Here is a 27,754-nt window from a genome sequence, read left to right as displayed (position 1 = left end):
CACAGAAGCGGGGCCAGGAGGGGGTTCTAGCATCTGGACCGGTGCCTGGCTCAGTGGGTCTCGAATGACCTGATTACCCACCCTCATTTTGGGGTGAACCTAAGAATCTCAGGGAAGAGGGTTCTTGAAGAGTGTGTGGACCATACTCGTACGTCAACACCAGGGTCCCCGCGCAGTTCCCCGCACCCCGAAAAGTCACAGAGCCACCTGCCAAGTAGCACGCATGTGCAATCAGTAAATAGCACGCCTTGGGCACTTAAAAGAGTCGAACACTAAACACTGTCACACGGGTATAGACGTGCCAAGAAGACAACTGGGGCAACTGTCCTCGGGCTGGGGGGACACGGGGACAGCCCCAAAGCAGCTGCCAGACCCACCTGAGATAGGAGGGGACACCCTGGATTCTCCCTCTGCCTGTCCCCCAGTCTCCCAGCTGGGGGGTCCTGACTCCCCAGGAAGAAGCCAAGGGACACGGGGGCACAGATGCAGGGGAGGTGTCAGGCCAGGGCAGACGTGACTTCTCTCTTAGTGAGTGAAATCTGACAACTTATCAGAATTTACAAGTCTGAAAAACCTCCCTAAAAATATGTCAAATACTCAGAGGAGCATTCTTAAAGAAAACCCAAATCAGGCTAACGTGGTGGAAATTCTCCCATGAAGCTTTCAAAAAACAAAAACTCCTGCGTAGTTAATGCAGGATTCTTTGCCTCTGAAACACAATCGGTTCCCCAGACTCTTTTACAAAGGATGCAGGAAGTCATACAGAAGGAGATTGTGGCAATGATTTTATTTGCTGCAAACACCAATGCTCATGTCTGGAGATCTGGGGACCTCAGGATGCCGCGAGACACTTCTTGATGAAGTGGCCCACCAGCCGCTGGGGCCGCTGCTGGTACTCGACCAGCACCTCATGGGGGCTGCTGATCTGGTCACCTTCCAGGCGGTTGAGGAGCGTGACGCACACCACGGCCGCTGCAAAGAGCAAACACCAGGTCAGTGCAAAGAGCGGGATTCTAGCTTAGCTCACAGAGACCAGTGTCCAGGCCTCAAGGGAAGGGGCCGACAGTGGCTTCTGATAGACGGAGAACACGAAAAAGCTCAGGGGGCCACACTATCCTGTTCTGTCCTTATCCTTGCCTGCCTTTGTTCCCACAGATCCCCAAGCAAACCCCAGGACCAGCTCGGGGGGGCCCTGCACTGCCTTGAAAGGCAAGGTGACGTGAAAGCTGTGAGGCAGGTATTCCGGAAGGCAGAGCTGGACCTCGAAGGGTGAGGCCAGGAACTGCGGTGGATTAGCCCCAATTCAGAAATCCAAAGATCTTTGAAGGCCAGATTCATTGTAGAGTCAGCAGCGAAGCCTGCCCAGACCCGAAGGGGGGACTTTCTCATCTTTCTGGGCTCTCGGTGGCACGTGAATCCCTGCAGAGACACTGAGGACCCTGCCTTGGACCACGTGACAATCCAAGGAGGTCCCAGCGCAGGGGTCCAGAAACACGCCTTGCGGGCAGGGCGGGTGCAAGGCCAAGGCTGGCGTTGGGCGGGCCTGGGAGGAAACGCGCCTTGGGGGCAGGGCGGGTGCAAGGCCGAGGCTGGCGATGGGCGGGGCCTGGGAGGAAACATGCCTTGGGGGCAGGGCGGATGCAAGGCCAAGGCTGGCGATGGGCGGGGCCCGGGAGGACGGGGGTGGGGGGGTGGGGTGGGGGGTGGGGGGTGGGGCGGTGGGGTGGGGGGGTGGGGTGGGGGGTGGGGGGTGGGGGGGTGGGGGGTGGGGTGGGGGTGGGGGGGTGGGGGGGTGGGGGGGTGGGGTGGGGGTGGGGGGGCAGTTGGGGGAGCTGCGGCCTAGGGACCCAACCTCGGAGGCCGCAGGCGTTGCACATGGCGGCGAATACGGACGACTCCATCTCGATGTTGCGGATGCCGGCCTCATAGGCCGCCCGCAGGTACTCCTGCTTGTCCTTCTCCGCGTAGGAGCAGAGTGCCCCGTCCAGGCGGCCTTGCCCTGGGAACGTGGAGAGCCGATGCTGGCCCGGGAGTGCCCACCTCCCATTCCACCGCCCCCCACCCCCGGGCACTCAGTAAGCGCCTACTGCATGCCCTCCCCGCCCCCAGACAGAGATGCTTTCCAGCCCGACGGGCCCCGCCTGTCCTCGACCCACTGGCCCGCGAGGTAACCGGTGCTGAGACGCAGGCCCACAGCGGTGCGGACCCCCGGGCGGGAGACCAGCGCACTCCTCACCTTCATAGAAGTCCAGGGTACACATGGTGTTGCCCACGACCGTGGGGAACTCGCCCAGGTCCGCGGAGCACCGCACCAGCTCCTGCACCAGCCAATCGTCCAGGTGCGTGTTCCGGACCACGCGCTTCCCGAGGACAATTTGCTCGAACTCCTGCTTGAAGCAGCCGTCCACCGCCTGCCGGGTGATGACCACGGAGCCGGGCTCCAGACCTGCAGGAAGAAGCGGGTGTCCCGGCTGCAAGGGGCGGTTAGGGAGGGGAGTGCCCCGTCCACGCACTGTAACACTGAAGGGTCAGTCATGCCCTAAAAAGAAATAGGTAAGGATCTCTTTTCAGCACCAGATTTTTTTTTTCCTGAAGGTAAAGTAATGAATGCGTAGACGCTGCAGAAAATACAGAAAAGTGCAAAGAAGAAAGTGAAATTGATGGGCCGCCCATCCCCACAGAGCAGCATCTTTACGTCGCTGCTGGAACTTGTCTGGGGCTCCCTTTACCAGTATGTGTTCAGCTGGTCCCTGTTTTGTACCTTATTATTTCAGGTTCTGAGTAAGGAACACTGGGGCACCCCAAACCTGGCTCCTGCGGTCACCAGCTCTTGACACCCTGGCTTCCCTCCAGGACTGACCCACCGGAGGTCCTGCTTCCTGTGCCTCCCTGGGCGTTTCCAAGATTGTACAGACGTTACTCTGCTCCTTGCTCTTTGGTTTTTTAATAACTTTGCATGGGATTTGACCAGGAGCCTTTCCTACTACTACACCACTACTTACTTTAATGTGATATTGGTTTTCCTAAACATTTAGGGAGGAGGAAGGAGCCAGGAGATCTGTCCCAGAGCCCCACGTCAGCCGCTCTCATGAAACATTAAAAAACGTGGCCATGGGCTTCCCTGGTAGCACAGTGGTTAAGAATCCGCCTGCCAGTGCAGGGGACACGGGTTCGAGCCCTGGTCCGGGAAGATCCCACATGCCGTGGAGCAACTAAGCCCGTGCACCACAACTACTGAGCCTGCGCTCTAGAGCCCACGAGCCACAACTACTGAAGCCCACAAGCCACAGCTACTGAGCCTGCGTACCTAGAGCCTGTGCTCCACAACAAGAGAAGCCACCACAATGAGAAGCCTGTGCACCCCAAGGAAGAGTAGCCCCCGCTCGCCATAACTAGAGAAAACCTGCACGCAGCAACAAAGACCCAACATAGCCAAAAATAAATAAAATTTAAAAAATAAAGTATAAATTGTGTCTCTACTTTAGTTTAAAAAACAAAAAATGTGGCCAATTGCCAAGCTCTGGCTCTGCTTGCCCCCTGCATGTGCATCTGGACTTTCTCTCCCTTGCTGCTTTGTCCCGGTTCTGGTCAACGTAGGCTCTCCTCAGGTGTCTCCCCACACCGAGTGTGGACGTGGAAAAAAGCTCAGATGGCGGCTTTCATGAACTCACGGGGCCTAGAACTTTCAAGCCACTCCAGACCTCAAATTGGAGGGCGCAGGACCCCTCCCAGCGTCAGCTGCTCTTCCTCACACAGGCCCTGCCCTTTCCCCGGATACCTGTTGGCCATTTCAGAATTCTCACATCTGACAGAAACGCTGGAGTCACCCAGTTCTCCCTCCCGAGTGGCGGCCCATGCCAGCCACCCACTGTTCCTATTTTGGGATTTGCGGGGACACCATGTCACACTGTTGTCGGGGGTTTGGGGTCTGGCTCTCTAGTTGATCTCCCCATTTTTATGGGGCAATTTTGGGAGATTCAGAATCCACCCTACTCCCTCCAGAATTCTCTCTCTGATTATTGATTTTAAAATCCCTCCAAAGCAAGAACTCAGGAAGGATTTGCTGGAGCTCCTCGCCCACGCTGATGCGATGTGCACAGCCACGAGTCCGTTGGGTCGATGGTATCACAGACTAAGTGTGCACAGCCTGGGAGCTCGTGGTCATTGGGGTGTTTTCCCGAGAACAGCTCCTTTCGACTTTGAATTACAATCTGCAAACACGGATGTTAACCATCAATCTGTCTATATAGTGAAAAGAAAAATGAGATAACGTATTGAGAAGATTTAGGACCTACAGCGATCCTCTATCACAGCGAGAAAACCTAAATTTTCGAATTACCATAAATGCAGGGGAGGTCAGGTCTAGGCAGTCAGAAACAAACGCACAGAGGCCAGGCTGATGACCGCAGACCTCCTTCCAGCAGCTCCCAGCTCCTCAGCGGGAGCGAGAATTACTAGCACCCAGTTTTCCGCAGAAAAACCGGCCCAGAGGTGGGACATCAGAGTAAAACAAGTTTGCCTCAAAGACTTTGGCTGAAAACTCAACATGATGTTTAGCGTTTTACTTTCTCCTTGCATCCTCTTCTTTCTTTGTTGTCTTTGCGATGTTAAAAAAATTATGTTGCGAACGGAGGGCTTTTACGCAACTTAAGGACACATCTTAATTTTGTATTGCATCTGTCTCTTCCCCCTTTGATTTTCCTGTAGGTTTTCTCATAAGGTGCTTCACATCTTTGCAGGAATAAAGAGGAGGAGTGAGCAAAGTGAAGGAGAAAGGCAGAGAAAAGAGGGATTAGCAAGAATTAAGAGAATCAAGCAAACAAGAAGGCACACGTTGTATAACTCCAAAAGGACGGGTTTTCGGGTGCACGTGGCCTGGTGCCTTTCTGTGCCTATTTCTGGGGTATGGGTTGGGAGAAGTAGCTGGACCAGAAAAAAATAACAAAATGCCTGCTGCTGCTGAGCTCTCCTTGGGCACGGCTCAGGGAGGAGCTCTGGGTCCCCACGCTGCCCACCCGGGTCCCAGTGGCACTCTGCACACTAACCTATCCCGCCAGAGGTGCCGATGCGGATGAGGGTGACGTCGGAGCACCGGGCGTGGTACAGCAGCTTGATGAGCTCGTGCAGCATGATGGCGATGGAGGGGATGCCCATCCCGTGCTAGAACCAGGGAGAAATGCCAGCGTCACGCTCTGGTAGCACCTCTGTGTGTTCTGTGCTGCATTGCTAACTGGTGGTAAAGAAGATGAACTTCCTAACGTACATGTAAAAACCGAACACTTGGGGAAGTGTGAAGGTTTGCACGAAGCTGTCGAATGGATGACCCCTTTGATCCACACCACCCGTGGAACAGATGGCAGCTGAGGACCAGGAGGCTGCTGTTGCTAGGTAACAGACATCCCCTGGCGTGGGAAGCCCCGCACACGTTTTCCCTTTTCTCCACACGCTCTGCCGCAGCCAGACTCGGTAACTGGCTGGTGGCTCCACCGCTGCGGTTCTGCCTGTGCCGTTTCCTCCACCTCCGCATCCCCAAAACCGCCCTTCTTCAGAGGCCCTCCCGGTGCCACGTCTGCCAGGAGCTGCCCCTGAGGCCAAGCCCTCTTTGGAGAACGTGTCCGTCCTGCAGTCTTACTGTGGGAAGTGCTTCCATGCATTACGTCTTACTCTTGGGTGTGCTGCGGGTGGTTAGTACCACCAGACGTCTCAGCTGCCCAGAGGGCTGGGCCCCTGTCCCAGCCTCAGGGGCAGCCTTACTGTAAGGCAGCACTTCCTCTAAAAATGTTCTCCTCTGCAAAGGGAACCAAAACTGGAAAACAAGAATGTGTTCACCCATTGCTCAATCGCATGTGTGTGAAGTAACACAGGCGGATGGTGTGGGGACCACTTGGTGCCCGGCTCTCCTCGTGGCCCTGGTCCAGGCAGAGCACCATCTTCCCGGGTCTCCAACCTGGGTGCTCACTGTGTGCGCACAGCTGGGAGGGTGTGCGCGTGTGTTTGTACGTGTGTATCTGTCTCTCCTGGAGACGGGCTCCACTACCTCTGCAGCCCAGCCCCAGGCTCTCCTCGACTCCTGTTTCCTCTGTCAGGCTGTGTGCAGGGCGGGGATGGGGCCTGCAGAGCCAAGGGCTGAGCCCACCACGAGGGCAGGTACTCACGCTGACCGACAGCACCGGGCCCACTTTAAACATGGCGTAGCGGTCGGTGCCCTCACAGATGTCGGGATACTCTGCACCTGGGTGGTCAAGGCCCAGCTCCACGGCCATGTACTTGATGAAGGCTTTCATCCGGGAAGGGCTTCCCCCAACACACACAAACTGCAGACAGAGAACAGAGCCCCAATCAGCACAGGCACTGCACCCCGTCTGTACAGCAGGGGTCCTCAAAGTGCCCCCCGCCAGCGGCAGCAGCATCTCCTGGAACTTGCTAGAAATGCAGGTCCCTTCCCTGGCCCCCCCGCATCTGGGGAGCCAGTAATGTGTTCACTAAGGAGCCCACTGCTGATTCTGACACTCCCTTGATTTAAGAAGCACTCGTTCATGGACTCACAGCTCAGTGCAAGAGGCCCCAACAGTGCAGAGCAATCAGCTCCACACAAGCCAGGACAACCACACCCTCGCCCTCTCCAGCAGGAAAGCCCAGGCTCCACGCATCGTGTGCACAGCAGCCCACTGCACTGGAGAGCCGGCGTTTGAAATAAGATGCTGCGGGCCCCTCAGTGTGCAACCAGGGCCCCACAGCCCATCTGTAACACGGGCTTCTAACTGCCGTTTCACTGGCTGGCAGAAGCCCAAATGGCCAACCTGTGGAAAGAGCCGGGGGCCAGTGGGGGCTCGGGGAGTCGCAGCTGTGCGGTGAGCAGGTGGCTCTCAGAGGAGTAGAACCTTCATCTGCAAAGTGTCGTACGTGAAAGCGTCAAAAGAAAAACAGGTGAATAAGCCAGTCTTAAGGACTTGGTGATCAAATAGTTATTAGCCTCTTAACATAAAAAGGAAAACTTCTGTAGCCTAGAAAAAATTACAGGTTAAACTTAAGGAGAGAATGAAAACGGAATGAATTAAGAACACACGGAAAGGAGGGGAAGGGATAAATTGACAGATTGGGATTGACATATAGACACAACTATATATAAAACAGATACTACTAAGGACCTACTGTATAGCACGTGGAACTCTACTCCATACTCCATAATGACCTACATGGGAAAAGAGTCTAAAACAGAGTGGATATGTGTATATGTATAACTCATTCGCTTTGCTGTACACCTGAAATTAATACAACATTGTAAATCGACTAGACTCCAATAAAAATTTAAAAACAAAGAGACAACAACACGTGGAAAGTCGTCCCTCGGTTTGAAACGAACAGCACAAAAGATCTGGGTGGCTAACAGGATGTAACCTGGTTATGACTTTACGATCGCAGGAGGCAGCCCTGGACCTAGGGTCACTGGCTTGTTTCAGTTTTGAATTCTAAACGTTAGCCCACTTTTCCACACGGGGATTAGACACTTTAAAAGTCCTCTGCGAGGATAAGTCAGGACCAAACTAGCTAAACAGATGGATGTGCATCTTAAACGAGAGACAGCAGACACATGCGACTGCCCCTCCTGGGTATCCCTTGCTCCCCTAGAAAAGGAGTAGTGTCTGCTCCTTTCTAGTCTCTCAGTGAAGCATTAGGAAATTTATTTTACATTGTTTCAATTATAGGAACCAATACGTCTTTGTGATAGTTTTCTTTCACTCAATAGTTCATATTCTTGAAAGGTAACAATTTGCAAAAATCCGATCAACATATAACTGCAAGAGCCTGTCCTCTGTCACCTCCGCCCTGTGTGGCGCAGTCTACCTGTGTCACCTGAAAGGGGGGTAATCTTGGGGCAAATGCCCAGAATCAAAACCCCTGCTTTTACCTTCACGTCTCCAAACATAGTCGGGAAGTCGTGCGTGCTGGTGCTAAGGCTGAAATGGTAGAGGACATCTTCTTTCATTGCAGCCACGTGGGGATTGCAAAGCTGTACAAAGTCGCTGTCCCAAAACAGGAAAGGAGGCAGTTTAGAGAACCAGCGTCCAGGGGCCGGTAGGACCACAGCGACACCCTGTGCCAGCGAGGCACATGGGCCACAGCGGGCAGGCCGATCCCAGCCTGCAGAGGTTCCCACACTCTCTCCGTTCCTCCCTCTCTCCTTCCCCTCACCCGCTCTTCACACCCAGGGCTTCTTTGGAGGATGATCAGGAAGAACTCAGAAGAACACCAAAAAAGCACAAAGATCATGGGAATTCCCTGGCGGTCCAGTGGTTAGGATTCCACGTTCTCACTGCCAAGGGCACGGATTCAATCCCTGGTCAGGGAACTAAGATCCCCGAAGTCGAAAGGCTCCACAAAAAGAAAAAAAAAAAAAAAAAGATCAAAACGCCAAATCATCCCATATAAAGCATGTAGCCAGTTGCTACCCAACCCAGGTTCATTCAACATATAAACTTGGCTTCAATTTAAAAATAGGGCTTCCCTGGTGGCACAGTGGTTGAGAGTCCGCCTGCCGATGCAGGGGACGCGGGTTCGTGCCCCGGTCCGGGAAGATCCCACATGCCACGGAGCAGCTGGGCCCGTGAGTCATGGCCACTGAGCCTGCGTGTCTGGAGCCTGTGCTCCACAACGGGAGAGGCCACAGCAGTGAGAGGCCCGCGTACCGCAAAAAAAAAAATAAATAAATAAATGGATAAAAATAATACATTTATCACAGGAAATATGGATGGATGAGAAGAAGAAAAATAGCCTCTAATTCTCCCACCCAGAGACAGCCTTTCCAATCTGAGGCCTTGCTTTTTCGTTTTGTTTCACTAGCCAGCACTTCGCTGGTACAATGTCCAAAGGGAGTAATGAGACAAGACATCTTTTCATTTTGGTTTTTCTCGGTGCGGCTGCTAGAAACTTTGTGTGGCCCACATTATATTTCTGTTGGACAGCACGCTGCTGGCCTGTAATAGGGGTTAGCAAACATTTCCCATAAAAGACCAGATAGTAAATATTTTTTCCTTGCAGTTCATAGGGGCTCTGTTGCCACTTCTCAGCCCTGCTGTTCGCCCATGAAAGTGACCACAGACAACACGCAAATGAGTGTGGATGTGTTCCAACACAACTTTATTTACAAACACGATGCCCGGGTCTAGATTGCATCTCCAGCCTTAGACACGCCTCCTTCCACAGCTGTGCCTTCCTGACTCCACTCACAGGTGTGCTGCCAGGTGCCAGTGGCACAGAGGGAAGCAGCCATAGGTCCCCAGCAATCAAGACTTGCTGTTTCTTCCTTCACAGTCACACTTTCCGCCCCGAACCCACGGATCACATTTCCTTCTCAGTCTAACTCTGTGAGAAAAAAACCATACAGGAAGAGAAGTTCTCAGCAGCCTGTGATTTGTAAACACCTATTGTCTCTGGATCCATCGGTCAGCAACCGTAGATGCCCAGGCTCCAGGCCAAGGGCACCTGCTTCTCTCTCTCCTGCATCTCCTCGCTTCCTACTTTCGTGCTTCTCACATTTCCCTCCGATTTCCCTAGAATGGCATCCAAGTTAACTCACAGGCAAACAGTCTCAAAAGGCTGATGTAGAAAAGATGCGAACAAAATCCTGAAGAGAGACAGATCTTTTTCTAAAGGGGAGGGTGCTGGTGGACTGGCCAACACCCTGAGCTCATCACTGAACTGGCAGCAGGACCGCTAGCAGACTGTGCTATTGGCACCGGGGCAGGGATGCGAGAGTCTCCCTCAGGAGGGGCAAGCAACCTGCCCAAGCCAGAGTCTGCACTGGACCCCGACCGGTCCTGACCAGCCTTACTCTCCTGGGGCAGGGAGGTCTCTTTTCAAGGCACCAAATCCAGTTCTCCAGACCAAGCTGAAATTCTGAAGTCATAACACAGCCAGAGCATCTGAAGCTCCTTTAAAGACAAATATTTTACTGTAATTACGGTTCTTGTTCTCCTCCAGGATGTTATGAACAAAGAGTACAAAGAGAAGGGCTAAAGGCCGAGCATTGGAACTGACGAAACAGAATGAGATAAAACAACTTTGTGTCATATTTCAAAATAGAAAACGTTTCCTTCCTCTTTCATTCCAGGAAGAGGAGAAGGAAATATGGCGTAACTGTGAAGACCAACAAGGATTTAAAAATATGTAAATTGGACACGTAACAGTGAATAGAACAAGTATTTTTGTTACTGCGGTATAGATAACTTACAGTATTGTATTAGTTTTAGGTCTATAACACAGTGATTCCATTTTTTATAGATTAAACTCCACTTTTTAAAGGATTTTAAAATAACAAGTCACAGACACATTACTTGGAAAACTATTTTTCTAGTCTACACACGATGTCAAGTGACTTTACCTTGCTTTATTCTGTCACTTTATTCATTTAACAAATATTCATTGAGCACCTACTCTGTAAAAGAAATGGGTGAGATGCAAAATGAATGAAACTCGGCTTCTGATTCCAGGAGGTTATCAGCAGGGAAGGGACAACACGACTGACCATTAGACAAACTGGCCCAGACATCTTGCGCCACACGCTCAAGGGACTGGCAGAGAACGAGGAAGGGGCTCTGCGGCAGGGAGGAGGGGGACCCTCAGCTGAATCTCACACAAGCACGCATCAGGCCCTGTGCCAGGCCGAAGGGATGCAGAGAGCAGCAGGGTGGAAGACATTCAACTGCGGTGGAAACCATGCCATTAGTGGTGGTGCGTATAAGTCATTCGACACCACAACTGCCACAGAGGCTAGGTTCTACCAGTCCCCGTCGTAAAGGCTCAGGGTCACACCTTTAATAAGAGGCTGTGCTCATGAGCTGGACTTCAGGGCTCCTCACAGGACACGCTGGCCTCTGGAGGGTGGACCATACAAGCTGGTATTGACCATAAAACGACGGAGGGAGGGGAAGATAATGACTAACCAACGGGGAGGGGTCACTGCTCAGTGGAGTCACATCCAGGGCACCTGACGCCAGGCCTCCCTTCTCCAGCCTTCGTTTCAACCACCCGCTCAGCCAGCCTCCAGGATCCTCAACCCGGGAAGGGGGGTGGGGCAGGGAGGGGCGGGGGGGAGGGGCTCGGAAAGTGGGGACAGGGCGTGTTTGCTTGTCAATGATTGAAAGCACCAGGGAGGGACTTCCCTGGTGGTGCAGTGGTTAAGAATCCACTTGCCAATGCAGGGGACATGGGTTCGAGCCCTGGTCGGGGAAGATCCCACATGCCACGGAGCAACTAAGCCCGTGAGCCACAACTACTGAGCCTGCACGCTAGAGCCCACGAGCCACAACTACTGAAGCCTGTGCACCTAGAGCCCGTGCTCAGCAACAAGAGGAGTCACCGCAGTGAGAAGCCCGCGCACCACTACGAAGAGTAGCCCCGGCTCGCCGCAACTAGAAAAAGCATGCGCGCAGCAACAAAGACCCAACACAGCCAAAAATAAATTTATTAAAAAAAAAAAAGAAGAAGCACCAGCGATCCTACTAGTGCAATTAAAAATTCTCTCTGCAAGTACTATTCTCAGGGCAGCTCCAAAACTTGAAAATGGACCTCAGAACCCATGGGGAAGGAAAGGGGGGGACAGGTGTCCGTGTGAAATTAGGTGACCCACACGTGCAAGTATCCAGAGCAGTTCCTGAGGGACCTCCCAGAAGAGAACCAAGGAGCCCTAAGCTGGGTCCCCAGAGGGCAGCATACGGCCCTGGACATCATCAAGGCAAGAGGCCACCAGAACCAGGAGAGGCCACTGCCCAAGGATGGGGTCTCCCAGGGAACCCCAGCAGGGGTGGGTGGGGAGGAAACTGGGAAAAGTAGTGGATTTCAAGTCCATGTAGGAATTGGGATTAAGACATCAAATTCTTGCTTCTCCAGTGATGAAAAAAATTTGTATTTTAGGGCAATATGAGAACATTTTAAATATAAAATTGTTCTCTGCCTGTTTCCGCCACCCCCCCCCCACACACACACTTTACTGTAGATTGTGCATCTGCATTAACCAGACCTCCTTGGGAGACGACCTTCCTTCTTCATCCTGTGAGGGGCCATGACGACCCATGACCCACTACTCACTTTGTACCTGTAGATCTGGATTGTGTTCACTGTCAGCAACACATCATTTGACATACAACCCTTTGTCTCAAAAAGTTGGAACTGAGGGCCATAGTTAAAGAATTTCTTAAAGCCAGGGAGGATCCTCAAATTTTTTGTGAACGGATTACCAAGATGGGAGGGCACTGGTCTGTGGTCTGACTAAACTGACCAGAGCTGATACTCAGAGCTTGACAGGAATTTTTTTTTGGGGGGGTGGGGGGGTTTCTCCCCTAAGCTAAGTGAGGGAAAGTCAAACATTCCAACATACACGAATGGGCATGTCAGTCCTTTGATACACTGAGAAGGTCACCCAATTCTTTGAGGAATGAAAAACAGCTGCCCTTGTTTTACAAATCTAGTCTTTACAGGACCTGAGGTGTGCCTTCAGAAACATCTCAAAGCTTACCAATCCTTTCACCACTCCAAAATCCTCCCCTATTTATCTTCAGAGGCTTGTAGGCATTGAAGAAGAAAAAAAAAACTCCTGGCCTTAAGGGAACAAAGTCCTCCTAGGAGGAACTTGCCTTTCTCCCTCTATGCCTTTGAGATGCAAATATTCTACCTGATCACCTCCAGAACGATTTGCAATCTTTTTAAAATGCAGATTTCAGGAAAGCAACTCTTATCCAGAGAAAAAAACAAGAGATAGGTAATTTGGAACTTGACTTGTCAAGGACATGCAAATCTTAAGTGTCTTCTTCATAAATATTAGTAAAAAGGGTTTGGCCCTCTAGACAGGCAACCCTGTTGCATCTGCCAGAAACCCAATCTGAATCCAACTTCTTTTGTAACTGAAGGGATTTCTATTATCATTCCTGACTCAGGGCTGAAATTGCGGAACTCTGGGAACCACGGGGTCTCTGTCTGTGTGTCTGTATGTGTCTAACTGTATTGTCGATGTGTAGTATTGCCAAAATTAATTTGTATAAGAGCTCTATTTAATTGGCTTAAAGGAAGTTAGCTGCTACTTATATACATACCTAGAAATATAAAAGAAACTATCTCGAATGAATTTCAGAATCGTGTGAGCTAGGATTAATTTTAATTTCATTAAAATTAATTTTAATGAAAGCAAATGGTTTAATTAATACAGACATGTCTTTACAGTCACCAACATTAAGTATAATACTCTTACTGTACCCAGGTTCACTAGAAATCACATAAGATCTTATTATTCCTGTTACAAAATTTGTCAGCAAGAGAAATGACTTGGTATGCTAAACTTTTAAGTGAATTAAATGGAAATGATGAGAGTTTTGGTGTAAACTCTAAAGGAAGAATTATGATTTAGGAATGTCTGCTTAAAAATAGTCTCTCCAGATTTAGATAACTTGAAACTTTAGAGTTTTGTTAGATAAAGTTAAAGGATGGGAATTCAATGACTATCCAGAATTTATTTCCAAATAAGATACTGAAACATTAATTACTGAACATAAGCTTCCTTTTACAGAGGAACTAAAGATATTTAGGACTATTAATAAAAATATATTTGGTGACACACTAAGACATTTTCTGTTAGAAAAAAAACCATGTGTTTTCTAGAAATGGTAAATAGTATGTATACGTTTGCTAATGTGTGGGATGATAATGTTTGGGATGCTAATGTAAAAGACAGTTCATAATTGCCTATTTGTTAGTTTCTGCTGGATACTAGGTTTTAAGGTTAAGAATTATAATATATATGTAACTAAAGCCACTAAAATAATAAGGGAAACATTTCAGTATGCAAGGAAAGTAGGAGACATGTTTTCAGCCAAAGAAGGTATGAGGAATGGAAATCATTTTGTTCAACGGAAAGAAATTAATTCTGTCCTAGAGCTGTTTTTTTCTGCATAATCAATAAATAAGGGACAAAAGACAGAACATTATGGAAGGTGTGTGGAAAAGGGAACACTGAGAAAAGAGATCTGTGTGTGGTGAGGCTAGGATTGCATTGAATTGAATTAAATACATTTGTTATTAAGAGTAGCTGATGCAAGACTGGAGTTTGGTTTTCTCTCTGTTAAGAGAATAAAGTTTTCTTGGAACATTGAGTTGCTTTTGGTAATGGATTATGTAAGTTTCTTTGCCTTTTTTTTTTTTTTTTTTTTTTTGCGGTACACGGGCCTCTCACTGCTGTGGTCTCTCCAGTTGCGGAGCACTGGCTCTGGATGCACAGGCTCAGCAGCCATGGCTCACGGGCCCAGCCGCTCCGCGGCATGTGGGATCTTCCCGGACCGGGGCACGTACCCGCGTCCCCAGCATCGGCAGGTGGACTCTCAACCACTGCGCCACCAGGGAAGCCCTCTTTGCCTTTTAAGTGAGCTGTGTTTGCTTGTGAAATATTTTATTGTCACTTTGGTTAAGTGAATTAAGTATTGTTCCTCAGTGACCTATATCCTATTTGACCAAGTGTTTTAAACCTTTTTTGATATTTTGACAAACTCCCAAATATCAAATTCTCCCTGAAGTTCTTTTGACCTCTAGCTAACTTTGGGGTTCTTCAGAGAGGACCCCTGAAGCATCTCAGAGAGAGGAATATTAAACTAATTAGGCTTATTTGGTATGTTAAATTACATGGGAAGCATTGTCAAATGAGTGGTGATAAACCTTCTTAGGTTATATTGTATGGGTAAATATTATTAATATACATATTCTAGAAATTATATGGAGCTCCTAAGAATCTGGTATGTCCTGGTAAATGTTTATAGTCATAATTCTAGTTCTTGTCTTAAAATGTTGTATGACAAAGCAATAACCAAGTTTCTTTGACAATGGCATTGTAATCAGATCTTTAACCTTGCTTTTTTAAGTCTTTTGTCATTTATAGACTGCTTCATCTTCAAAAAGGTTCATAGAAAGGACTTTTTGGGAATTCCCTGGTGGTCCAGTGGTTAGGACTAGGTGCTTTCACTGTGGGGATCTGGGTTCAATCCCTGGTTGGTGGTTGTTTTCCGGGTTTTGTTTTGTTGTCTTTTTTTGCCACGCTGTGCAGCTTGTAGGATCTTAGTTCCCCAATCAGGGACTGAACCCGTGCTCCCTGCAGTGAAAGCACAGAGTCCTAACCACTGGACCACCAGGGAATTAATTCCCTGGTTGGTGGTTTTTGAATCTGTTTTCCAGATATAAGGAAACTCTTCCCCTCAAGCTAATTATGACTTACAGCAATTTGGGTAAATTACTCCCTTGTAAGTGGAATTGAGACATTTATCTTTTCTTTCTACCTGATCTCTCCAGAAATTGGGAACTCCTGGGTTCCCAGTAGCTTTATCAGGTAATAAAATTAATTACCTGATAATTGTTAACTGAGGTCTGTATTTACTGCCTCAGACTCACTTCTCAGATGATTCCTTGTTGCTATGTTACATTACTGTAGAGTTTGTTTCTGAAACTTATCTCAGTCATCTATCTTCAGATGAAGATCACATGTGCCATGACCTGCAACCAGGGGATTATGCATAAGGGAAAAGATATCAGATAAAGGACTCTTTACAGCCACCTTGGAAGGGACCATATCGGGCCTTCTTAGACTTCCACTAAGACCAACACTATCAGCACCATTCAAGCTAACATTATCACCAATATCACTAAGTGAGACCATCCTACCTGGCCAATTTAATGACACCTGTTCTGAACTTGGCCATAAATACTCCTTTTCACTAGATGTTAAATATTGGGTATCTCTTAACAGGACTCAGTAGACCTACAGAAAAGTTTATGGCCTTGGCTTTCCCTGGGTTGGTTAGGAAGATGCATAGTTGCTTTCCCTTGGGCTTAAGTTCACCTGCAGGTATCCTTGAAAACAACCCCTGCCAATCTGCCTTTAATATGAGGACTCTGGGTTTCTATCAGTTTTCCAGTGGTATGACCATTTGGCCAAGATATTTGTTAGCTCGTCTTATGACATATGAAGGATCAAATTTCTGTTCTGAATGATCATCTTCCAAATTTAGTAAAAATACTAAGAAAATGCTTTGGTTTAGGAGGATCTTCGCTTAAACCCTTACTAATGACATTAATTTTACTGTCAATTTTTATCACATCTATTGCTCACTATAAATTAATGAACAAGCACAAGGTACATGCAAGGTTAAATTGGCATAACTTCTACTGGACAACTTGGAACTGACAGTCCTTGCCAGACATCTTACTAATATAACCCCTTAAAAGGAAAGAAAGGAGCAGGCTATTAGGTCTGGACATCAAGGGACATGATGAACCCAGGGCAGGTAAGCAACCACTCTGGCATCAAAGGAACAAATATTTGATCACCTAAGGCTTCCTATCAAAAGATTAATGATCAGAAGGGGGAAATTGATGAAAAAGTTCATATTTTAAAATTTTAAATGAGAAAAATTTAAACATAACATTTCCTTTGTCCATTTGGATCTCCTCCCTTCCCTTTAGTGTGGGTTGTACATCTGTACTAGCCAGACCTCCTTAGGAGACAGCATTCCTTTTTAATCTCATCAAGGGTCACAACTCCTTAAGAGATAACCTTCCTTCTTAATCTTGTGAGGGGCCATGATGACCCATGCCCACTACTCTGTACATGTAGATCTGGATTGTGTAAACTGTCAGTAACGCATCATTTGGTATTATTACCCTTTGTCTCAAAAACTTATATAACCGTGCTTTGACCTCTTATGGGTGAAGCAATGCTCAGAGCTTTCTGAAAAACTGTCTCCTGGGTTATAATCCTCAGATTGGCTCAAATAAAATTTTCCATTTCTTTCTTAGATCAACTACTGAGTAATTTTTTTCATCAACACCAGCAATGCACAAATGTACATAAAAGAGTGGCCATGTGAATCACATAGTGGAATAATGAAAAACTGCAAAGAAATAAGGAAAGTATTGAAAGGTCAGAACCAAGAGAGAGCTGGGAAAGAAGCAGGGACTGTGACTCAGAAGAGTGTCCAGATGTAAAGAAACCCCACTGGACACAGGTCTGGGCACCCCACGCAAGTGCCCAGACGTCCTTGGGAAACAAACATCCCAAGGCTACGAGCAGCGGCCCTGGCACCAGGTGCCAGGGGTCTTCAGCCAGCTCAGCTGTATGCCCACTGAGTGGTCAGTCCTCCAGGCTTCAGGCTCTGACATGAGAACCAAGGTGTCCACGTGTGTCAGCTCTTAGAACACTGTGTGGCTCAAAGTCATCACAGCGAGCCCGAGCCCAGCAGCATGCAGGTCAGAGCCTTACTTGTGATTTCCAGGTTTCTCTGTTTCAGCCCCTGGCGAGGCCATCCCTCAGCTGAGGCAGGACCCTAGGAGAAAACAGCACAGAGTCTGTTAGAAGTAATAGTCAACACTTGAGGAGCTTATATGAGCGCACTTCGATTGGAGTCAGTGGCTGACAAGGGAGCAGGGGAGCGGCAGATGGAGAGAAGGTGGAAGCAAAGCGAGGACGTGACTGACGGCTGCAGCATGAGGCCCAGGGGCCTGTGTGAGTGGTTGTTCATAGCATTTTGATTTTGTAGCCTGGAGGCATGTACAGCTTAGATTTCAGTGTGCTGACACAGGCTGCCTCGGCATTAGAGACACCTCAGTCCAATGGGCTCCTCGTTTAATTAGTTGAACACTAGTGGATCCCCCCAGTAGGAACCAAGGTCACTTGGACCGTCAGCAAGGCCACACTAACCTGTGGAAGGTCAGTGCCATCAAGAGGAACTCGACAAATTTACATCACATACACGTACATATATAAGACCTGGAGGGTTGCTAATTTCAGAGAGGAGCTGGCGGAAATGTGCCCAAAGCGAGCCTGGGTTGGCGTCTCCTACTCTGTTAGAAAACCCTTCTTCACTTCCTGGTCCCTCAGACAAGACTGCCTTGACCCAACAGACCACACCTGGGTGCCTCACGCTTCTAGAATTTTAACTCTCCTCCAGCAGGCCTCAAGGACAGCTCAGGGAGCAGAGAGGGGCCCGGCAAAGGCACCAGCTCTTGAGGGCCTGCCATGAAGGGAAGGGAAAGACCTGGGGCAGGTAGGGATCAACCCCTGCCCTGGTCCCACTCGAGAACCAGAGGAAGGGAAAACCATGAGACACAACCACAGTTCTTACTGGGGCTCAGCCACCAGAGCACTGACCCGACACCAGTGCCCGCAGAGCTGAGCCTGAGCACCTGCTGGGTGACCTCGGTGAGTGGTCTACGGTGGAGCTAGCTCCCCCATCCCCAGGTCAGGTTCTCAACCTGCTACCTCACCAGCCACTTACCAGAAAACCAGCCTCACAAAGCTAAAAGCCAAAGCCCTCTTTTTGGAAAAAAGGGTTGATGGCCACTGTTACACTTAGATACTGACCATTTTTGGCAAATTCTGAAAACCAAAGCATATTGTCATAGTTGGGTCTGGAGCACAGATTTTCCTGCAGTGCTGCCTTGTCTCTCTTCACCTAGCCTTCATGCTCCCTTAGCATTTACAGGACACTTCTGAGGAAATGTCAGCCTGTGAGTCAACTGCAAATTGACTGAACCCAAGGAGGGGGGTTATGGGAACCTCCTCTCTATAGCCAGTGGGTCAGAAGCACAGGTGATAACCTGGACTTGTGATGGGGGGCAGTGGGAGGGGGAAGGCGGGCAGTCTTATGGGACTGAGCCCTTAGCCTTTGGGGTCTGACACTGTCCCCAGGTAGACAGTGTCAGAATTGAGTTGGATTGTAGGACCCCCTGGTGTAGGGGCTGGTGTGGAGAATTGCTTGACAGTGTGGGGAAAACAAAGTAGAATTGTACTTGGTGATCAGAATCTTAGGTCATAATTTGCCTTTACAGCATCCATCAGACAGACTGATGCAGACAGCCCAGCTTCTGAAGATGTCTGGCTTCCAGGAAATGCAGCCCTTGGCACCTCCACCCTGCAGTCAGCAGCCGCTATCCCTCTGGGATCCACCTCACTGTCTGCAGTAAGTGCAGACGTGCCTTCCGGCGAAGCCAGCCCCCAGCCCTCATTATCGGCTCTCCCTTGTCCACTGAGAGATGAAGTAGGGCTTGGGGTCCCCTCCTCCTGCAATCAGTCCCCTCCTGGCTGCTGGATTTCCTCTGTGGGTAGGGGGTAGGGAGCTCAGAAAGAGGAAGAGCTAGAGGCGCCTTCCCAAGGGGCAGCGGCTGAATCAGAGGTGCACAGTGCACCCCAGAAGGTCCCCAACACCTATTTTCCAGGAAAGGAATCTCAGCCACAGAGAAGACCTCCTGTCTGGCCTTGCAGAGAAGTGTTGCTCTCTAGGCCGGGTGGCTTCTCCTGCCCCTGAGCCAGAGAACCGCTTTCCCTGCCTCGGCCTTGCCCTCTGCTGCCCCAGACCTGGGCTCCTTCCTGAGTCTGCTCGGGGTCTGCTTCCCCTTGTACTCTCAGTGCCAGGTGATTGCTCCCCTCCAGGCTGCGACCCCGCCCACCCCCACCCCCAAAGTAACTCCTCCTTGGGCCTGAGCCTCATCCTGGGGGCAGCAAGGCTTTACTGAACCAACTCTGTGCAGAGAAAATCACAGACTTTTGCAATGTTCTAATTGGAAATTTCCCCACTAAATATCTTAAGACACTTATAGGTGGAGTGAGCACACAGGCAGGTTGGCCTGGGAGTCCCGGTATAGTCACCAGAGCCACATTTCATTCTCAGAAGGACCTGGGTGTGGAGGATCAATGATATGGCCACGCCCCCACCCCACCCCCTACCCCGCCCACTGAAAAAGGTCAAAGGTGGGGAGGCGGTGAACCTCTCAATTTACTTCCCCTGAGACCAGTTAGAACAGGACGGGGAACCCAGGAGCCACTCTACTCTCACTGGCAGGCTGGTTGCTCACCCAGACTCCCCCTTCTTCCAGAGGCCACTAGCGAGGGGAGCGGGCCCCGTTGCTGTGAAAGGAGACCCTGGTGATGATTAAGAAGGGAGTGATAACCACGCAGGGGCACAGGGCAATGGTGGAATCTCAGAAGAAATTTTCAAGTTAAAAAAAAAAGTGCATAAACTTGTAGGCAAACGAATGGCACGAGTCATTCCTGTAAACAGGGAATGTTACCTCCATCAGCCACTGCAGCAGCCCTCATGGTGCACCCCGAGGGGACTCAGGATGGAGAAAAGAAGGACACTGGCCCTAGGTAGTGAAGATGCACATCAAAGGAATGATTTCCATGAGCCCAGACTCTTGCATCTTCCCATACACAGAATAGCACTGAAATCCTTGAGATGCCTGCTTTTCTGATTAGTAGTAATCTTTTAATTACATGTTTGTTTGTTTTTCAGCAAAACTCCCTCTTTATCCTGGCTCCCCCCTTACCTCTTCGGAGCAGTCCCTCAGAGCTCTCTGAGAGGCTGTGTGCTGGGCTAGTCCTCAGGGAGGCCGCCGCATAAAACATACTTCCCAAATGTTAGGTTGTGCTTTCTTTTTTTCAGTCAGCAAGCTGCATTATTTTTTCCAACCGTCAAAGGAATCAGGAAACAGGCCCAGGGGATGCTGCAGTCCCTTTACCAACAAGGCCCAAGTTTGGTCCACTGGGGTTTAACACGGAGAGGAGGAGTCCCCCAGGGTCCACTGCAGTCTGTTCAACTCCGGGTCACAACTTAAGGCATAGACAAACACTCGTGGGGGGATGCCCCACCGTCTACTCTGCACGCAGAGGCCCAGGGCGGGCACTGTCCAGCACTGCCCTTGTGCAGTGTAACTAGGAGAGGCCATTCATAGGTGAGCTCATTCAGAGAATTTAGGGAATGTTTCTGACAACCGCTTTTTCAATTGTTTTACTGAATTAATGTTATCATGCACCTGGACCTGTTTCCTCCAACAGATAATATGTATGTGCATTTCCTAAGGACACACGCTTGACATCATACAGCAGACTTCTAGCCTGGGCATCATCCCAGGACGAAACCTGTGGAGCATACACTTCGTTTCCTCCGTGGCGGAGAAAATACAGCTTGCCAAACCCCATCACTGAATTAGCGTCGCAGCGCTGTCCAACCAGGAAAGACTCAAGGTGGTTGGTCTGTCTGCCCCGCCTCAGCCCCTGTGGCTGTGGATGGAGCTGCAACACCAGGGGGGATTCGCGCACTTGCCTGGTACTTTTAGTTCACCTTTTTAGTAACTTAATGCCTTTCTAATTAAGTATTATCTGTAAGAGAGCAGAAAGTGCTAAGCATTGCACACATTAGTCATCCAATGTGTCAAATCCCCAACAGGTAGCTGTCCTGGTTCCTCAAGGTGTACCTATTCAGGTTAGAACCCGCACCCGCTGGGGTGTGTGTGATCTGAAGGGAGATGAGAAAGACCCAGGGCTCTGAGAAGCTGGAGTCCACTGCCGCAAACACGAGTGACCATGAGCTCCAATGCAGGTCGGCTGATGGAGAGCCAGGGAAAGGTGCAAACAGCGCCCGGAGGTCTATCTAGTTCAGCGTGAGGAATGGGTTGTTTCTTAGTGGTCCCTGACTAGGAATAGCCAGGAAAAGATGTGGCAGAGAGAGGACAGGACTAACGGTATTTACAACAAGGAGACATGAAACCCCATGAGATATGTGGAGGGTGCAGAAGAAACAGCTCAGCCAGCTCAGCATGGGGAGACGGGATTCGGGCGCTGGTTAGGGGCCAGGTGCCCAGACAGCCGCGTGTCACCACCGACAACGTGACACCGTCCTGGGGGTGACCGGGGGACTCGGAAAACCTGGAAGCAGGGAATGACAGTCAGAGGTTTGTATATTGGATCCACACAAAGGGCTCCAGAATAAGCCACTGTCACATAACAACTATTCGGAGCTGAAGACTTTGAGTTCCCGAAAGCCCGTACCTGCCTGAACCTAGAGACTTCCAAACATGTCACCACCCCTCCTAGGAAAAAACTCTTTTCTCTGAAAAAAACCCAAATAGATATTGTCCTATCTTATATCTCATCTCTTTTTCTAAGGGGCCATTTGTCTCTCAGAAGTCCTCTGCGTTTCTCTAAGTGCCCTTTTGGCCCCACCCCCTTCTGTCATTTTCTCTCCCAGAAGTGCCTCTCTGCCTCTCCCCACCCCTTTTTTTTTTTTTTGCGGTTCGCAGGCTTCTCACTGCTGCGGCCTCTCCCGTTGCGGAGCACAGGCTCTGGACGCGCAGGCTCAGCGGCCATGGCTCCCGGGACCAGCCGCTCCGCGGCATGTGGGATCTTCCCGGATCGGGGCACGAACCCGCATCCCCCCGCATCGGCAGGCGGACTCTCAACCACTGCACTACCAGGGAAGCCTTCCCCACCCCCTCTTTTAAGATGGTATATACGCCCCAAATTCCAACTACCTCCTGAAATCACATTTTTCTCTGAACTCTCCCATACACATGTAAATAAAAATCTGTCTTTTCTCTTGCTAATCTGTCTTTTGTCTTTTTAACCTGCAGTCCCCCAAGAACTGAATCTAAGAGGATAGAAGCTTTTCCTCCCTGCAGTTGGATTTGAAGGGCACACAGCGTGAGCAGAGATGCAATCAGAACAGGAAAGTGTGGCACCTTCCACATCCAGGAGGCGAATCCAAAGGGCTGGAAGGTGGTATCAGGGTGAGGCTGCCAGGGATGCCTGTGTTGAGTGGGAGGACAGGGAAAGAAGGCCACAGTGTGATGTTCCAAGCAAGGGGTGAGGTTGGACGTTTCGTCAGAGGCACTGGGTTCCTGCACAAGGTGCCTGCAGCCGTCACCCGAGGCAGAAATGCCGGGGGATACGGGGCCACCGGTAGGAACTAGGCGCCTGGGGCCGAGTCCAGTACTAGAGAAGCATGGACTTTCCACTCTGTCATTCAGGGGGCAGCAGGGTCCCAGGTGAGCCCTAGTCCAGAGACAGGGCTTCCAGGAGAGCTGACGGCTTTCCCACAGCCCGGCCGACCAGTGGCGTGAGACCCCCCGACCTGGAGCCTGTCTCAGAAAGCATGCCTTCTAACAAACACTGTCCCAAGGGCCGCGGGTGTCCTAAAGGTGTCTCCTCTCACTTTCCAGGACCCCATGTTCTCTAAACAGGAGGGTTTCACTAGATTCCGGCCGGGAGGTGCCACCTCCCAGAGAACTCTGATCCTGGCTCTGGGGTCTCAGGCTCCTCGACTGCTAGGGGACCCGATGGGCCCACTGCCTGGGGCGCTGAGCCAATAAACACACCAGGTACTTCTGATTAAAGCAGGAGCCTTTACTGCTGGTAACAAGGAAGGAGACAGGGAGCTAGCCGTCCAAGCACCGTCTCCCCAGCTGCGGGATGGGGATGCTTTAAGCCAAAGGCACATGCGTACTCATGAAAGGGCACACGTGACCTTCCGTGTAGACGGGAGTTCTGGACGCCCTTGCCCAGCGGACAACATGCCCCAACACACAGTGCCTGTGCAAACATGGCGGCAATCCCACCCTTGGGGCAGATATTTTAGCATTAAAAAGAGGTAAAGGTCACTCTAGATTGACAAAATCCAGGCACCTGATTGTGGGTCCCAAAGGTCAGCATCACCATCCCTTAGGCACCAGTTAATCTGGTGGTTGGGCGCTTAAAGGGGTTTGGATCCTGCAAAACAGCTCAAGAATGTGCTTCAGGCCGATCCTTCCCTTTGAAACAAAACGGGGAGTCTTTATGACTGATTCTTGCCTTTGCTATGGTGACTTCTCTTGCCTGAGAACAGTTGGTTGTTCCTGAACTATTTGTTCCTTTTTAAATCATTAATTACTGAGAACTACCCTTTGTTTCCACCTGAGACACGGGAGGCCATCGCTCACCTTCCTCCCAACCACCATTGAAGGGAACACAGTGCGAACCGAAATTCGCACTCTAGCTCTTAATGTGGGCCTGTCAGCGCACGTTACAATTTCTCTGTTGCCTGTTCTACTTCCATGAGATACGACATTATCTGGTTTGACCCCACCCCTTCCTTACTTAAGACTGTCTCAGCAACACTAACTTTGCAAAATCAAAACACCCTTCAGTTGGTTTTGGTTTTCTTGTTTTGTTGTTGTTCTGTTTTATTTTAGTTTTAACCCACTAAACCAAATTCAGACAGGTGGGTTACTTTGGCATATAGCTAAGTGTGTAAACGTTTATAACTTTTTTTTTTTTTTTTTTTGCGGTACGCGGGCTTCTCACCATTGGGGCCCCTCCTGCCGCGGAACACAGGCTCCAGACGGGCAGGCTCAGCGGCCACGGCCCACGGGCCCAGCCACTCCGCTGCATGTGGGATCCTCCAGGACCAGGGCACGAACCCGTGTCCCCTGCATCGGCAGGCGGACTCCCAACCACTGTGCCACCAGGGAAGCCCATAACATTTTTTTTTTAATGAACGTATTTCAAAAGCGAATGTGTGTGTGTATATGGGAGGAAGTGAAAGAAATGTTCAGGGTTTACCTTTAAGAAGTGGGAAAAGCTGGAAGTTTCACTTTCTGTTATATGTTAGTTTTGGTTCTTTTTTTTTTTTAACAATGAGTTTGTATTAATTTTTTGATTAACGAAAAAGTCCACTTGGACAAAAGCCAATGTAAAGAAAAACTACTTTGTCTGTTTCAACTAAAGTGTTACTTCAGTGCCCACCAGGGCTGAAAGTCCTAGAAAAGACTATAATTCATGCCCGATAAACCTGGCTGAATTAAGGAGTCTAGTAGAGAGATAACTAGAAGGTCAGTTTGGCCTCTGAAAAGGGAAAAAAGTCATGGAAGACTGGCTGAGAAGTGGGAGAGTGGAGCCCAGTGCTGAGAGCCTGGCAGAGTGAAAGCAGACAGGATGGGAGGGGTTGGCAGGGTGGGAAACCCAGATGGAGACAATCTTTCTATTCAGGGAAATCGCAAGTCTTTTAAAAGCCAAGGTCACAGCCAACGAATAGAACCGAAGGTCTCTTTGACCCGGAAAACAGAATAAGTGGGGAAAGATGGGCCAAAGTGAGGCCAGGCTAGTCAGGGCAAGGTGGCGGAGAGGCAGACGGAAGGACGGAAAACAGCCGAGGGGAGTGCAGAGCGCAGGGTCGCCACGCCTGGAGCCGGCCTCGAAGGCCTTCCAGGAAATGGTCCTGTTCTAACCTGGATTTCAGACGGGGTTTCTCTAGAATTCACCATGGGCGGGGAGCCGCCCAGGGCACGGCTGACCTCTGGCGGGGAGGGCCAAAGACCGCCAGTCCTGGAGGAAGGGCGGTGGGGGCAGGGAGACTTCGGGCCGGTGACCTTGAGTCCCCGGGTCACGCCCCGACCCCGGAGCCGGCGAGGCTGCCCCAGGTGCCAGTCTTAAGAACAGCCTGCTGCATACAAGAGCTGCAGATGGACCCGCTCCCCGCTGCAAATCGGATTTGTGTCAGATACTCTGTGACTGAAGTTTCTCTTTTGACCTGCCGGACACCTCGACGCCAGTATTTTACGCTATGACACTTTGTCGTCTGTTGGCTCAAGGCGCACACCTGAGTCCATTTGAACTCTGCAAGTACGGTAACACTCATTCTCCAAAACGTAATTTCCCCTCTCCCCCGACAAGAAGGGGACGTTCCAAATGCTCCCGATTCCCTTCCCGCTCAATTTGGACTGAGGAAGACCTGCCCAGCTCCGCCACGCGCGAATCGCCTCCGCCAGGTGGACCAGCATCCGGACGGCGCCCTCCGCGCAATCCTCCCCACCCGCCCTCCCGGCACACCCTCCCCACATATCCTCCCCGCGCGCCCTCCACGCACATTCTGCCCGCGCCCCCTCCACGCACAGCCTCCCCGCAGATGGCCCCGCGTCCGCGAGCCCGAGTCGCCTCACCGGCAGGTCGATGATTCCTGAAAACAGGACGCTGGCCGCAGACACTTCCCGTGCAGGGACCGCCACGGGTTGCGCCCGACGCCTGCCGAGAGCTACCGGCGAGTGAGTGGAGTAGGGCCGCCCGGGGGTCCCCGCCCGCCCGCCAGCCCCTCCTCCTCTCCCGGGGCCCCTCCCCTCCCGGCGCCCCCGCCCCACCCCCGCCTGGTTTCTTGTTCCGCAGCGGGCGGCGGCGGATGACCAGCAGGTTACTAATAGAAACCAGTTGCCTCGCCCACGACACCTCCCTGCTGCTTCCTCCCCGCCTGACAGCAGAGACGTGGGGGACAGAGGTGACTACCCGAGGTCACCGCTCATGCTAGAGCCCGGGTGTCCGCGGGGCCCACCCCGAGCGCGAGCCGGAGGGCCGGGGGAAAGTGGCAGAGAGGATGAAGATGGGGAGCCCTGGGCCCCGGGGTAGGAGTGGGGCCGGGCAGGCCAGGCGCGCTGCGCTGGGTTTCCCTTTGGGACCATCCTGGTCCTGGGAGCACCCGGCACCCGGGAAGGCCCGGGAGGAAATGACTCATTCATTCAGAACCACCAGCTGAGGCGGCGGAACTGCCTCCGGGTCTCCTGCCAGAGCTGCCTGTCCCGTCACGTACCCGGACAGGGGTGGGGGGAGGAGGTGCGGGGAGCCCTGTTCTCTGGGGCGGTGGATGGCACTGGCCTGCTACCCCTGGGGGATGAAGGTCTCCTTTTCCTTCCTTTCCAACAGGCTGCACAGGAGCCAGAAAACCAAATACCAAAGACTTACCTATTTGTTAAGTTACACCTGGTAAATGTGACACCTGGAAACAAGTTGTGTCCAGCCTTCTCTAAACCACACGGGTGAACCCAGCCCAGCCCCGGCCAGCTCCAGCGCGGATCCCTCAGCTAGCAAAGCCAAGGACACCCCGCCGTCACCTCCCCAGGCCAGCCCAACCCACCAGAGAACTCCAAAGGTTTCTGCAGAACTGGTTGCCCTGCACCAAGTGGTGACACCAACTCAGTCGGGCTCACCCAAACCCCAGAGTGATTCCAAGCTCGGATTCTCCCAAAGCTGAGAGTATTTCAGAGATACTCAGTGAGGCTTCCTGCTGCTTCCCACCGGCCAAGTCCCTCTCCAGCCCAGGGCTGCCCTACTTCCTGGATGCCTCTCAGAGCGACGGTGGAGACCCTGAAGAAACCCATCAGGAGGTCATGAACCAACATCATGGGGCAGAGCCAGCATTTGATCCTTAATGAGACAGGATGGAGGAGAAAAGCACCCCTCCTGGCACACGCGATGGGGCGGAGGGGGGGTAAGGTACCTCCGTGTCACACAGGGTATTCTCAGGCCGCCCACCCAAACATTCAGGAGTGCCCCCAGGCACCTGATGGATGCCACCTGCTGACAGGCTGGCACCCACTGGACCTTCACCTGCAGGAGTGCTGCGGGCAGATGCACAGGAAAGGGCAGTCCCCCCACCCCCCAGTGTCCCCTCTGGGACATCACACACAGAGGCGCATGAGAGCCCAGGGTTATCCACATGGCTCTGCCTGCAGGCCGTTTTCCACGAGCTTTCTGCCCCATTGCTTTCGCCCTAAACCATTAACTGGTGCTGTCTGTAGTGAATTTTCCCTCATGTGAATTACCCTGGTGCCCTTGGCCGCACTGCGTGCTGGCCGGTGACTTGCTGAACTCATCCCTCACATGCGAACGATGCCCATTGCTGCAGGGGTCGACGAGGGTCAGATGAGATACAAAAGCCTGTTATGATTTTTTTTTAATGTATTTATTTTTGTCTGCGTTGGGTCTTCATTGCTGCCCGTGGGCTTTCTCTAGTTGCCGCGAGCCAGGGCAGCTCTTCGTTGTGGTGCACGGGCTTCTCATTGCGGTGGCTTCTCTTGTTGTGGAGCATGGGCTCTAGGCGCACAGCCTTCAGTAGTTGCGGCACATGCGCTCAGTAGTTGTGACTCG

General features: G+C 51.0%; 1 protein-coding gene across 1 annotated transcript; it reads right to left on the bottom strand.

The window, feature by feature from the left end:
- Nucleotides 1–540: 540 nt before the first annotated feature.
- UPP1 (uridine phosphorylase 1) lies at nucleotides 541–25,913 on the bottom strand. The gene is made up of 8 exons (XM_079931763.1): nucleotides 25,780–25,913; nucleotides 17,291–17,354; nucleotides 7,910–8,024; nucleotides 6,156–6,314; nucleotides 5,046–5,160; nucleotides 2,237–2,446; nucleotides 1,853–1,999; nucleotides 541–972 (listed from the first exon to the last, which is right to left on the bottom strand). Exons 2-8 carry the CDS (start codon nucleotides 17,332–17,334, stop codon nucleotides 833–835), a joined length of 930 nt encoding a protein of 309 aa, XP_079787889.1. The 5' UTR covers nucleotides 17,335–17,354; nucleotides 25,780–25,913; the 3' UTR covers nucleotides 541–832.
- Between the last annotated feature and the right edge of the window lie 1,841 nt (nucleotides 25,914–27,754).

Source organism: Stenella coeruleoalba, assembly GCF_951394435.1.
Source record: "Stenella coeruleoalba genome assembly, chromosome: 9".
NCBI lineage: Eukaryota > Metazoa > Chordata > Mammalia > Artiodactyla > Delphinidae > Stenella > Stenella coeruleoalba.
This window is presented reverse-complemented; position numbering and strand designations above follow the sequence as displayed.

Excerpts from the sequence above, each read along its gene's own strand:
- UPP1 (XM_079931763.1), bottom strand. The coding sequence starts at position 17,334 with ATGGCCTCGCCAGGGGCTGAAACAGAGAAACCTGGAAATCACAA. Across the intron at positions 8,025-17,290 it reads GAGAAACCTGGAAATCACAA|CGACTTTGTACAGCTTTGCA; the intron begins GTAAGGCTCTGA and ends GTTTTGGGACAG. Across the intron at positions 2,447-5,045 it reads CGGCACCTCTGGCGGGATAG|GTCTGGAGCCCGGCTCCGTG; the intron begins GTTAGTGTGCAG and ends TTCTTCCTGCAG.